This window comes from Heterocephalus glaber, unplaced genomic scaffold, assembly GCF_053883595.1.
Source record: "Heterocephalus glaber isolate CG9 unplaced genomic scaffold, H.glaber_assembly_v1.0 deba00001673, whole genome shotgun sequence".
Lineage (NCBI taxonomy): Eukaryota > Metazoa > Chordata > Mammalia > Rodentia > Bathyergidae > Heterocephalus > Heterocephalus glaber.
The window spans coordinates 3396484-3411648 of NW_028258410.1; the positions used below are offsets into that span (position 1 = coordinate 3396484).

At 35.9% G+C, this 15165-nt stretch overlaps 1 protein-coding gene across 1 annotated transcript; it reads right to left on the reverse strand.

The window, feature by feature from the left end:
* Nucleotides 1–14177: 14177 nt before the first annotated feature.
* On the reverse strand, nucleotides 14178–14696 carry LOC101720613 (glycine cleavage system H protein, mitochondrial). The gene has a single exon (XM_004841210.1). The coding sequence runs from the start codon at nucleotides 14694–14696 to the stop codon at nucleotides 14178–14180; it is 519 nt and encodes a 172-aa protein (XP_004841267.1).
* Between the last annotated feature and the right edge of the window lie 469 nt (nucleotides 14697–15165).

Consider the following 15165-nt stretch of genomic DNA (forward strand, 5'->3'; position numbering starts at 1 on the left):
AACATTAATTATATTTAAAATCATTAAAAGCAGCAAAAAATAGGAATAAGCAGTAAAACTTGGTGCTGGATACCAACAATCATTGGTTTTGCTCAAAGTCACTTGATTTGGGATATTTCACATTTTTAATATTATGCAAATTGATGAAAAAGAAGCATTTGAAATATTTAGATTTTGGTTTTTTTGGTACCATGGATTGAACTCAGGTCCTTGCAGTTGCAATGCAGGCCCGGTACCATTGAGCTAAATCCACAGCCCAAGACTTTATTTTTAAACTACTCATAAAATTTAGTGAAAAGGGGTGAGACTGTTTCCTTTGGAGTTACGGATATAATATACTGTATCATATGGTTAAAAACAGAACTATAGAAAATATTATGGACATTTATTAAAAGAAATGATGGGGGATACAAGTGTTTTTGTAATATTTTATTGTTTTTACATTTCATATGCTCTATATGATTTAACAATGCATAGTAACTTGAAATTAAATTTTATTGTCCTTTTTCTTATGAATATAACCTACTGAAGCTAGTAGCAAAATGATTATTTAATAGTTTGAATTCAAGCATATTTGTAGCTCCTTGTTAATGCAAAGCAAAGTTTGTCTTCTCTCCCAGACTGAATCAACTAGTGGATATTTTCAACTAGGGGTTAGGTTGCCAGGATAGGCATAAAGTGCTACAGAACTGCTACATGGATAATTCCCCATATGCCATTATCTACAGGGTCAGAAATCATCCTGTTTCTTAGTCACATTTTCATGCTTCTTAAAGTAAAAAGTCCTATAAATTATATATAGTTTGCATATTCCTATTTCTTGAAAAGTCACTGTTAAATCAGCATTCTCTTTGAACCACAGAACGTTTAAAATTGAGTCTATGAAAGACAAATGTATAGAGATATAATATAAACCTATTATCCTTATAATACATAAATATACAATCACACAGCTTATCGATTCATAATATTGGGTAGCTGGGTGAAGTGGTGTATGCATGTAATCCCAGCACTCAGGGAGACTGAGGCAGAAGGACTGCAAGATCAAGCCCAGCCTGGGCAATTTAACAACTTAGCAAGACCCTGTCTCTAAATAAAATATTTCAAAAATGACTGGTGATATAGATCAGTGTGAAAGCCCTGGTTTAACTTTGTAATACCATAAAATCCAAAAAAGGAAGGGAGGAAGGAAAGAGAAGGGAAAGAAAGGAAATAAACAAAGTATATTAGGAAAATTTGTCATTACATTCATTAACAAATACTTGGTAGTTAGCACTTGTGTTGAAAAGGCACAACACTCTTCCACACACATACATACATACAGCATTGGGAAATATAACTTCTGAATTGTGAACATGTTATTTTTAACTTCAAAATACCTTGAATTAAATATTTATAAATGTTTTGAGTCTGTTTTTAAATTCACACTTGAATGATTGAATACAAATAGATCACACCGTGGAAGTGTCATCCGTTAGGAACCAAAGGAATGTTCAAAAATACATTTGTGTTGTTGGAGTGCAGGTAAATGTGCCTGCACTGGCCCTTCTGCTAGTGCCAATGTGCAGGTCAATGAAGGACTGCTGCATGGACCTGAAGCCCCCAGAATATGTCAGTGAGGGCCCAGTTCACCTTGGCACTGGCCTTGCTGTTTTCCAAGATGGTCCAAGTCAAAGGGACAGGAATGCAGTGACTGTTTGGGAACAACTTAAAATTCTAGACCAATAGAGGAATACAGTGATGTCTGAAAAGAAAAATGTAACCAGGGTGTTGCTGATACATAATCAGGACTTTCCTATTAGTGTGGGGTAATTTTCATCTTCTGGTTACACTGTCTGCAATTTGACTACTTAAGAGTCCCCTAATTACCAACTGTCCTTCTCCCTATGCCTCAAATCTTCACAGAGAGGTGTTGTAAATCAAGTTCATCAAGCTAATAAAATAAAGTGTACCTTGTGGGATGGGTAATGGGATTGGAGGAGACCTGAGTTCTGGTTCGAGGTTTTTTAACTGGGGGTAGTTACAAATACATTTTGATTTCAATTACCCTAAATGTAAAGTAGCAATAAATATGATGAGCTCGAAACCATTTATACATGGTCAGTGTGATGAGAGAGTGTGGCCCCTGTCTTAGGAGACCAACCCCCTCAGAGGTGGCCTTCATTTCTCTCATATCTAGGAACAGACCAAAAAGCTGGGGCAAAAGCAATTCATCTTGCACTGTGAGCTGTTTCTTTCTTGATTCCATGATAAAAATAGATCCATATAAAACTAAGATGATGAGAACACAAACCATTTGCTAAATTTTGTTTGCATGTATCATTGGAAATTGAAACATATTTGTTGGGAATGCAACCCAATTGCCTTACTCAAACATCAGTGTTAATTTTTTTCTCATAAAGAGTTTGAAATTATTGCTAACATAAAGCAAGTGCACATAATTTCAGTTTCCTTATTACAGGAAAGTCTGAGAAACACAAAAGCAACAATACCTTGGTGAAAGGGCATGTAGCTTCTCAATGTATCTTCACTTTCTGAAATGAGGATGTGGAAGGAACTAAGCTGCCTCCCTGTGTTCACCCCTGGAAGTCATGGCTTGACTCAGTGTGTGAACTCAGCAATGGAGAAGCCCACTGTGCACTGTCTGCAGGAGGGACTTCTTTGCTGGCCTCCCAAGGAGAAGTGCCCTGGAGTCAGGAGTGGATTGGCTTCCAGAGAGAAGCCTGGGAGACACTAGTCTCAGGTGGATGCAAATCTTCTCCAGGTAAAATGTTGTATCACCTGCTGAGACAGAAATTGGGATAAGAAGTGCATGGGAATTTAAATCAAATTCCATGGGAAAGCAGTGAGCATGAGAACACAGATTCTAATTAAGACAGCAAACAAAAGTCCACAGTGAAAGAGAAAAATTTGAGGAATTACATTTTCATGTTTTATAAGGCATCTTTTATGAAATAGAAATCCAGATCTTAAATGAACTTAAAAATAATAGTTGCTTTACTTCTTTATTATGCCTCACCGTGTTCAATTTACTTCATAGTTACAACAGCCTGTTTCCACACTGCGCCCAAACTTTCAGAAAAATTTTATGTTTTTTTTTTTTTTTTTGGTACTGGGGATCGAACTCAGGACCTTGTGCTTGTGAGGCAGGCTGTGGCACCTCTGAGCTAAATCCTCAGCAGAAAAGATTTACCTTAATAAAGACACCAAAGTTTTTCTTATCTTTTCCCGAACTCATTTTTCTCAAAATAGACGTACTTTTCATGGTAATAAATCAAGATGATGCTTGAATAATACATCACACCAAATGTGATAACTTGAAAAGTCTATAGAGAAATCTATCAGTTTATGAGATATATCTTTTATTCCTTTTCTCAGATGATGAAAGCAAGTGTTAAATGAAACACATTAGACAAATTAAACTTTTGAGGCTTATTTGATGAAAGGATGATATATGAGATGTACACACTCAGAACCAAAAGAGGTTTGGGATCTCTGCCTCCCCATCTGAACCGTATGGCTTTGTAGCTGGTAGAGAAATCACTGACTGTACACACCAGGGCATCCGCCTGACCCAAGCATGATCTGACAGGGGTTTTGCTTCATAGGGTTGCTTGTTATCACCTTTATCCTGTGGCCCCCTATTGCCTGAAATTTGGCTCCTTTTAAATTAGATTTTTAATTTGTTTTCATACTGTTAGATGGCAATGAGCCACTGGTCTACTGAAAGTTGACCTTGGGAAAAATTTAAATTAACTTCACAATTCCCCCTTTTATCTACTTTTAAGTTTAGAGAAATTGTTCAAAATCTTGGGCCTTAGTGTCACTTTCTGTCACTGTCATGATGTGCTTATTTGCACTCACTATAGAATTCACCAGCAGTGCATTAAATCAGTTGAGCAGTTCTTTATGTGCTTGTTGATCTAGTCTAAATGAGACATTTCCACATGTGATGGGTATCTGCATGCAAATATTAGGACCCGAATCATGTGGTGCACCAAGGGACACTTAGGAATGACTCACAGAGGCTAAGGGATTGCAAGGTACCCTTGGATATCAGTTTCTGCTCTACACTTTGCAATGTATGCTTGTAGTAAATATAAGTCCACATCAAATTGATAGTATATTGCTTCATTTATAGTTCAGGTTGTATCTCCAACTCCTCCCTCCCTCGCTTTATGAATTTTCTGACATTCACTTCAATTGTCTGTGAGCTAGACTTACTCAATACTTTGATGGTATTACTTAGTGAATTATGTGAAAATTTAAATTAATATGTATTTTGTATTCATTTATTCCTTTCAGAATTTCTTTTAATTCTGTATCTTGGATATGTGCCATTTTCCTTTTTGCCAAAGAATATATTTTATCACTTAAAAAGAGGCAAGTCTACAGGCAGCAGAATCCTTCATTGTTGTTTATTTGAGAAATTCTTTAGCTGTCTCTCAATTTGAATTTTTGAATTCTAACTTGATGTTTGTTTCTTCTTTAAATTCTTTAACAATTCCATTCCTTGCTGTATTTAATTGATTTTTGAAGATAAGTAAGGTATCTTTCTTATCCTTACTTCTTTATTGGTAAGTTGCTTTTCTTCTATCTGACTTCTCCCAGTACTTCTCTTTGCCTTTGATTTCTGAGGATGGAAGATAATATGACTTAGTATAATTTATTACTGCATTCATAATTTCCATTCTACTATTGTTTTTGTTTAGAAAAATTTTGACCATATTAATAGTTAAATCTTCATATTGGTTGGATATTAGTTCCAGAACCTCTTACATATACTATAAGCCACAGATGCTTGGGCCTCTTATGGAAATAATGTAGTATTTCCATATGACATACTCACACCACCCCACATTGTACACTGCCATAGCTCGCTTACAGACCCCAGTAAAGAAGCAGCCATAGCAAGATGATAAAATAATGAGGCCACTTGTCATCCCCTAAAAAACATGTAAACTTTCACCCAAATGGAATGTTGTGTAAATTTGGGATGAATAAGGTATGATTTTTGAAGATATCAGCACCATTTAAAAGAAATCAAGTATTTTGTATAAGGACAAGAAAGATGCTTTGAGGTGATTTCAGAAAGCATCAGGAACCCTCTCATCAGTCTCAAATTTGCAAAAGTGTCAGCCCTTTGAGAGGATCCCTGGAACCCCTGCTTAGGAAGCACTGTCCATAGCATTAATTCCTCAGTTCTTCTTTCCTCTCAAGCAGCCATTCAGGCAAACAGAGGCTGCTGCAATCATGGCCCAAGATGGCTTGCTACTGACTGCACTGGTGGAAGGCTCTGGTATCATCCACATGAGGTTCATTTTACTGGCATGCAGAATAAGAGAGTTTTGGGGTCAGGAAATCTCCCACTCTGATTTCAAATGAAGCCCTGGAAGGGCAGGTAAGGAGTCCCTGAGATGGCAGTGTGTGAAACTGTGGGGATGAAGTCAAAAGTGGAGTAGCATCACCAGGAAGGGAGAGATGCCAGAAATGTGAAGCATCTGCTGCGGAAAGCTGCAGGCTGTGAGTGGAGCCAACCCAAGGCAAGGCCACGTGCCTCTGACCCACAGAGTTATGGGTTGGGGCCTCCCAAATCCTCTGGAACTTGAATGTATAAAATAAGACAAAATTAAAAACCAAGGGAAGATCTTCCTCCTCCTTCTATATCCTAAAGGTTAATTCCATCCCTTGCCCATTTTGAATAGTGCTGCAATAAACATGGGAGTAAAGGTATCTCTGTGACATTTTGAGAAAGTGAGGTGAATTATTGTTACCCTGAAAATTATAAAATATTGATGAAAGAAACTAAACAAATGGATGAGAAGATGCCCTGTTTTCATGGAATGGGAGAATTAACATAGTTAAAATGTCTGTACTACCTAAAGCAATGTAGAGATTCACTATAATTTCCCCAAAAATACTAATGAAATTCTTTATAGGTAAAGAAAAAGTAACCCTACTATTTTTCTATAACCCTAAAATTTTCCTCCAAATATTCCAAGTAACCAAAGCCTTCTTGAGCAAAAAATATAAAACTTGAGCCATCACACTACTTTATTTCAAAATATATTATAAAGCCATGGTAACAAAAACATCATAGTATTATCATAAAAACAGACTCATACACCATAAGAAAAAAATAGAATGCACAAAATATATCCACATAGCTAATTGATTTTCCAGAAATGTGCCAAGATACATCTCTTTCATATATTGTTAGGATAATAGGATAGCCACATGTAGAAGAGTGAAATTGTTACATATTCCTCACAATATACAAAAGTAAACCAAGACTTCAATGTAAGAATCAAGACTATGAAAAAAAAAAGAATCAAGACCATGAAACCAGTATAAGTTAACACAGGGTAAAATCTTCCTGCCATTAGTCTTTGTAATTATTTTTTTGGAAAGAACGTCAAAAATATAAGTAAGCAGGGCTTCCAGCTAGACTTGCCATCAAAGGTGGGTGGCTGCACCCCGATCTATCCAGCCTGCCCTGCCCACTTGGATCCAGGAGACTGTGAGGATACCTCCTCCTGCAGGCCCACCAGACACCAGCTTGGCCACACTGGTGCCAGTAACAACAGCCCCCCCTCCAGTCTCTTGGCTGTGCAGCTACCTAGTTCCACACTACAGAGGCAAAGGGGTACATAATGGCCATTGTCCTGAGTTGCAGAAGTGAACAACAGATACAGGGTCTCTCTCAGGATGCCTGATGAAAACTGAAGCCGACTGGAAAAGCAAAGAGAATCTCTGCAATATAGGCACACCAGACCACCATACTTGGTAAGTTGGAGGGATTATTACCTCCCATTTGAACCTGGATTACTTTTGGGGGAGGTACAGCTGGAACCTGTAGTGGAATCTCATGGAATTCAGCCCTAAAGGAGGAGAGGAAGCTCAATTTGGGACTTGCAGCCAGAGGTCTGTCTGGGTCTCTTGGGTCTATGGCTGGCTTACTGAGACTCATTGACTTTTAACTGACAGTACCAAAAACAAAAATGAGAAGACATTTAAGCAAGCCACAAACTCAGTCCTCCACCCCATAAAAGGCAATTTCTGGGGAAAATGAGGTGAAAAAGTCTGATAATCGACCACCTGGACACCCTGAACTGATGGCATAGGAAGTAACAAAACGGTTGAATGAGGCTCTAGAAAAATTCAAAGCAAAAATAATCTCCCAGATAAATACAGAGATGGTGAGCAGAGTGAAAGACATAATTAGAGGCTCTGGAACAGAAACATAAAAAATAGATGAGCTTAGAAACATGCTGGAAGCCACGAATGCCCAGCATAAGAAAGAAATAGAAACCATAATCACCCAACATAAGAAAGAAATGGAATCCATGAAACAGATTCAAACAGATATTCAGGAGATTAAAAACTCCATTGAAAGCATGCATAGTAGATGAAGGGAATCTGAAGATAGAATATGAGATATAGAAAATAGGATTTCAGTTAAGGACCATGAAAACAGAGATTTCTTGAAAATAGTAAGGGACTATGAGAAATCAATCCAGCAGCTGCTGGATGGTACAAGGAAGAATAACATAAGACTGACAAGAGTCCACGAAAACACAGGAGAAAATACGATTAACATAAAAAATCTGTTCACAGAAGTAATAGTAGAAAACTTCACAGACAGAGGTGGAGAATTGGACATACAGATAATTGAGGCAAATAGAACTCCCACAAGGCATGATCAAAAAATATCTAAACCTGGACATGTAACAATCAAGATCCCAGAAACCCAAAAGAAGAGCAAAATTTTACAGGCAGTTAGAAAAAAAGAAAAAAATCACCTATAAAGGAAAGCCCATTGGAAGCAAGGCAGATTTTTCAACACAAACCCTTCAGTCAAGGAGAGCCTGGAGCCAAGTATTTCAAGCCCTAAATGAAAATAACTTCCAACCTAGACTGTTGTGTCCTGAAAAATTATCTTTCAAAATCGATGGGGAAATGAGATATTTTCACAACAAAGAACACTTGAGAAATTTCATGAATACTGAATGAACACTCCAACCAGTCCTAAGCAATAAACTAGAAAAAGACAATGAAGATCACATCTCCATGAGGCCCAAGAGAGGGAAGCCACCAGGGAAGGTAAGACACTAAAGTGAAAGGGAAAAAATATTAAAAACCCAAGAAATAAAAGAGCCAATAGTAAAACATCATCACAAATATGAGTCAATGTCTATCAATTATAACTATCAATGTTAATGGTCTCAATTCACCAATCAAAAGAAACAGACTGACAGAAAGGATTAAGAAGCAAAATCCAACAATATGATTTATACAAGAAACAAACCTAATTCAAAAAGAAATACATAGACTGAAAGTAAAAGCATGGAAAACAGTTCTCCGTGCTACAGGAACCCAGAAAAAGGAAGGGGTAGCAATTTTATTTACAGACAAAATAGATTTCAAACAAAAACTAATTAATAGAGACAAATACATTCACTACATCCTTGTGAAGGGAACAGTCCAAGAGGAAGAGATGACTATTACAAATATATACCCACCATATATAAATGCCCCCAACTATACAAAACAAATATTAATGGACCAGAAAAACAAAATAAGCACTAATACAATTGTAGTGGGGTAACTCAATACCCCATTATCACAATTAGACAGAAGATCTAGACAAAAAAATAACAATGAAATTCTAGAATTGAAGTAAGCTATTAAATAAATGGACTTAATAGATGTTTACAGAGAGTTCTAACCCACAAAATCAGCATACACATTTTTTTTCGGCTGCACATGGGTCATTCTTCAAATTAGATCACCTGCTGGCTCATAGGACATGTCTAAGTAAATGTAAAAAAATTAAAGTTACCCCCATATATTATCCTACCATAGTGCAATACAATTGGAGATCAATGACATAAGAAACTGCCAAACTCACACAAACATCTGGAAATTAATTAACACCTCATGAATAACTAATGGGTCACAGAGGAAATTAAAGAAGAAATTAGATAGTTTCTAAAAGTAAAGGGTAATGCCAGTACAACATACAGAAATCTATAGAACACAATGAAAGTAGTTCTACATGGGAAATTCATATCAGTCATTGCCCATATTAACAAAACAGAGAGAACTCAAATAAATAACCTAACGCAGAAGCTCAAGCTCCTAGAAAGAGAGGATAACAAACCCAAAACTAGTACGAGAGAGGAAATTATAAAGAACAGAGCAGAAATCATTGCAATTGAGACTAAGAGAATGATACAAAAATTAATGAATCAAAGAGTTGCTCTTTTGAAAGAATAAAAAAATTGATAAACCCTTAGCCAACCTCATCAAAAAAAGCAAATAAAAGGCGAAAATCCATGCAATCAAGAATGAAAAAGGTGAAGTCACAACAGATCCAGCAGAAATCCAAAGCATCACCAATACCTAATTCAAGAACCTGTACACTAATGAAATGGAAAACAATGAAGAAATGGACAGATTCCTAGATACACATGAATTACAAAAGTTAAATAAAGAAGATATATAAATTAAAACATCCCAAATACAATGAGTGAAGTTGAAAATGTAACAAAAATTTTACCAACAAAGAAAAGCCCAGGTCCTGATGGCTACACTGCTGAATTCTACAAGACATTTAAAAAACTATCACCATTACTCTTTAAACTAATCAAGGAAATTGAAAAGGAGGCAAAACTTTCAAATTCATTCCTGGAAGCAAGTATTACTTTGATTCCCAAACCAGGGAAAGACACCACCCAAAAAGAGAACTGCAGGCCAATCACCCTAATGAATATTGATGCAAAAATCCTCAACAAGATACTGGCAAACAGAAGACAAAGGGTCATCAAGAAGATCATACACCCTGACCAAATCCGATTTATTCAAGGAATGCAAGGATGATTCAACATTAATAAATCAATAAACATAAAATACTATATTAACAGAGTCAAGGACGAAAACCATAAGATCATCTCAATAGTTGCAGAAAAAGCATTCTACATAATCCAACACCCATTCATGATAAAAACCTTACAGGAAATTGGCATGGATGGCCTTTATCTCAACTTTGTTAAGGTTATCTAGTAAAAACCAACAGCCAACATCATATTGAATGGCCAAAAATTGAAAAGTTTCATGCTAAAATCAGGAACAAGACAAGGATGCCCACTATTACCACTCCTGTTTAGTATTGTTCTTGAAACATTCTCCACAACAATTAGAAAAGAGAAAGAAATAAAAGGAATAAAAATAGGAAAGGAAGAATTTAAACTGTCGTTATTTGCTGATGATATGATACTTTATATAGAAGATGCAAAAAACTCTGCCAAAAGACTTATAGACTTAATTGACAGATTCAGCAGAGTAGCTGGATATAAGCTCAACACTCAAAAAAATAGCCTTTTTATATACAAATAATAGAATCACTGAGAGAGAAATTAGGGAAACAATTCCTTTTACAATAGCAGCAAAAAAATTGAAATATCTAGAAGTCAATCTAACAACGTAAGAAAAGACCTCTACAATGAAAACTATAGCACTGTGAAAAAGGAGATCGAGGAGGATGTAAAAAAATTTAAAGACACCCTTTGTTCCTGGATAAGAAGAACCAATATAGTGAAAATGGCCATACTTCCAAAACTATTATATAGGGCTGGGGATTTAGCTCAGTGGTTCCAGAGCCTGCCTTGTAAATACAAGGTCCTGAGTTCATCCCCAGTACCAAAAAAAAAAAGAAAGAAAACAAAATTATTATATAGTTTTAATGCAATGCTGATTGAAATTCCAACAATATATTTCACAGAACTAGAGAAAACAATGCAAACATTCTTTTGAAATCAGAAGAGACCTAGAATGGCCAAAGAAATTTTAGCCAACAGAGATGTGGCTGGGGGTATTACAATCCCTAACTTGAAACTATATTACAAAGCTATTCTGATAAAAACAGCATGGTACTGGCAAAAAAAACAAACCCAAGAATCAGTGGAATAGATTAGAAGTTGCAGAAATGACTACAGATATGCTCAGCCACCTCATCTTTGACAAAGGAGCCAACCATCCTCATTGGAGGAAAGATAGCCTATTTAATAAGTGGTGTTTGAAAAACTGGATTTCAACCTGCCAAAGATTAAAACTAGACCCATACCTATCACCATGCACTAAGTTAAGATCAAAGTGGATTAAAGATTTAAATATTTGGAGAGTAACACTAAATTTGCTGGAAGATAATTTAGGTTGAACTCTTGAAGACATTGGTATAGGAAAATATTTTATGAATAAAACCTCAGTGGCATGGGGGAACTTGCACAAAGAATCCACAACTGGGATCTTATCTTATCAAAAAGCTTCTGCACTGCAAGAGAAACCACCAACAGACCTAAGAGACAACATACAAGGTGGGAAAAATTTTCAGCAACTGTACCTCAGACAAAGGACTACTATCTAAAATATATAATGAACTGAAAAAATTCAGACCCCTCAAATTCAAAGACCCAAATCCAAAAATGGGCATCTGAAATGAACAGACATTTCTCAGGCAAAGAAGTAAAAGCAGCAAATAAATATATGAAAAAAACCTTCAACATCACTGGTTATTCAAGCAATGCAGATGAAAACTACAATGAGATTACACCTCACCTCAGAAAGAATGGCTGTTATGAAGAAATCAACCAATAACAAATGCTGGCAGTAATGTGCTGAGAAATGAACCCTTCTCCATTGCAGGTGGGAGTGCAGACTTGTCCAACCACTGTGGAAATCAGTATGGAGATATCTCAAAGTATTAGGCTTAGAGGTCCCATTCAACTGAGCTATCCCCCTGCTGGGTATCTTCCCAAAAGAATTAAAAGAATCATACCACAGTGATATATGTGGACCCATGTTTAAACCAGCACAGTTTGTAATAGTGAAAGCTTGGAAACAGCCCAAATGCCCACCAACTGGAAGCTGGATAAAGAAGGTGTGATTTTTGTAAAATGGAATACTACTCATCCATAAAGAATGAGAAACTAGAGACTTTTATAGCTAAATTGATGCATATTGAGGCCATTCCCTTAAGTGAAATTAATAGGCCACATATGTGTAAATACCAAATAGTTTCTCTAGTGTGAGAAAATGAAAGTGTAATTAAGGATACACATGGTGTAATTGCTTAATAACATATTTCTCGGATTGCATTCCATCGTGTGTCATATGACTTCATTGAAATTTAAATTAGGGAGAAGCTTGGCTTATGTGGAGTCTGCCAGTTAACTGGAGTTTCTTTCCAGACCACTGTTTGTTCAAAGTTTGTTTTGGAGATCTTTCTGAAACAAATTACATCCTCTAGTGTCTTGTTGGTTGAGATTCTTTCTTAAGTTACATAGAAAAATGTTTAAGTGCTTTTCAGTTTTGCTTTGGTTGAGTTCTACTGTATTTGAATATTATTGTAGTTTTTTTCCTTGCATTTTTCTTCTTTGAATTGTTTTAATTTTTGTATGTGTGTGTGTTTGATAATAAAGTTATTTAAAAATAATTTTAAAAATATAGGCCAGCAAAGAAAAAAGACAAATAGGATTACATCAGAGTGAATAGTTTTGTACCACAAATGAATCCAACAGATTAAATATACATTCTAAATAATAAGAAATACTTGCCAATTATAAATTTAAAAATTCAAAATATATAAAGATCTCAAATCTGTAATAAGAAATCATGCTAGTTAAAAAATATACAAAACATTTAAAGAGATAGTTCTCAAAGGGAAAGTATATGTGACCAACAAATACATAATGAAATGGTCAGGATTGGAAATCATAAGGGATACACAAATGCAAACCACAAGGTAATATCACTTCACGCTCATTAGAATTGGTGTCATGAAAAAGACAAAGGATAAAAAGTGTGGCAAGGATCCCCAGAAAAAGCAGCCCTCATCCGCTGTTGTGTGGAATGTCCATTCATACAGCGATTATGAAAACAGGTTGGAGGGTCTTCAAAAAATTAAAACTAGAACCACTCTGTGACCCAACAATCTCAATGCTGTGTATGCATACTAAGAAGCAGGAGTCAGTGCGTTTAAATTGTATTCCTATTTACAATAATACAACCAGTATGTGCAATCAGCCTGGTTTTTCATTGATGGATATATGGCTAAAGAGAATGTGAGATACATATATAGCTATATAAGTCAATATAGATATACATGTAGATACCACTGAATACCAGTCAGCTGCAAAAACACGGAATTCTGTTGTTTTCAACATGAGTAAACCTGGAGAATATTAGGTTAAGTGAAATAAGTCAGGCTCAGAATGACAAATACCTATATTTCACTAACATGTGGAATCTAAAATAGTTGCTATCCTAGAAGTAGCAATTAAAATTACAGTTATTACAATGGGGTTCATCTGAATAGTTTTTGGGGAGCTATTTATTAAAGGATACACAGATACATTTAGAATGGAAACTACAAGTTTAAATGATTTAATGAACAGCATGGTGACTATAGGTAATCATGATATATTTTATTCTTGGAAAATATACAGAGAATGGATGTTAATGTTTTCTCATCATAAAATAACAACTATGTGAAACAATACATTGGCTATTTGGCTAGATTTAGCCATTCTACAATGTATATACACTTCAGAACATATTATAAAGGATAAATATATACCACTTAATATGCCAGTTTACTTTTCTTTTTTTAAAAGTAGTTGAATATTTTATTTGTTTCTTATTGTGCTGCAAAGCTGTTCCTTGACTTGTATAAAAACAGCCCCAGGCAATGCAGTCTATTGCAAAAGTAAGAGTGTCATTCTTCATCTGACACTGTCCAAGTGACACACTGAGTATTTTCACTGAAATCCAGGAAGAAATATAAGCAAGTTAAAGTTTTTTGTAAAGCCTATGATAATAGTATTATCCTTGCATCACATTAATTTTATAGCTAGATTTTATCATGGATAGTTTCATGAATTCTGAATATCAGAACCTGTAGCCTAGTCTAAAAATCATAAAGTTTATATAAAAAATGATGTACATTGTGTTTAGCTGCAATCACTATGGAGTTAAGGGTATTTTCATCCAGAAACAGTGATGAGATCAGTTTCTTTCTTTTCCATCATTATACTACTGCTAAAAGTTATCATCTCTGGTCTTCTGTCCAGACACGGCTGGAAGAAGTCACTACACACTAGTTTATTGTGGGTATCACTTCACTCCTCAGTTGATTTCACATAGTTCTCATATGCTTCTTCACTCAAGAACTCATCTAGTTCTGAAGTGTCACTCACTGTCATCTTGGTTAGCCCACCAACTTCACAACAAGATTTGTCCACAAGCCCTTGATTTTCTGCAAGTGCTTCATTAATTTCAGCTACTTCTCCTGACACAGGAGAACAGATTTCACTGGGAGCTTTCATGCTTTCCAAAGCACCAAACTTATCTTGCTTTTTCAATTTTATCCCAACTTCAGGCAGACTAGAATAAGCAACATCTCCCAAAGCTTCCTGTGCAAAGATGCTGATTCCTACCATTCCAATACCATTTTCTGTTGTTATCCATTCATGTTTCTCTGTGAATTTATGTGCTTTGAGCACAGCTGTCCTGTGTGCAGGACTGGACAGCACACACCCTAACCCACAGGGCCCAATCAGGCAGGATACAGAGGGCACGGAGGTTGCATGCAGGCTGCAGGCCATGGTGTGCATGCTGTTGGCCACTTGCACCACCATTTTCACAGGGGTAAGGGGGCCAGTTTACTTTTCTTTAATTAAAAAAGATGTTTTTTACACTTACAGAAAGACTGTGGTCTTATTCTAAGGGAAATAGTCCAAGAAAAAGAGAAAAAAGTATTGATGCAAAATAGAGACAGAAAAGGTGTGAAAAAATCCCTGATAATGTGGACTGTGAGAGAAATCTGTGGTGTAAGATAAAGGTAATATTTGGCTTTTTCTTGCAGCATGTAAAATCCTTTACACTGACAGGAGTTAATCAGGAAGATATGTGGGAATTTAGTGGGCACTCAATAGAAATAGTACAGACAGATATTTTCTTCTGACTATTTCAATATCTTCATTGAAATAGTAACCAGTTCATCACCTGTGTGAATTGGGGAAAGAGAAGCCATTTGAGGAGTTTTAGATCAGAAAAAGTGGAAAATGCTCACATAGAAAGAGAGAATAGAGCTAAGTGGTACTCATG

Bases quoted from the DNA above. Each gene is read 5' to 3' on its own strand.
- LOC101720613 (XM_004841210.1), bottom strand. From the start codon at position 14,696: ATGGTGGTGCAAGTGGCCAACAGCATGCACACCATGGCCTGCAGCCTG.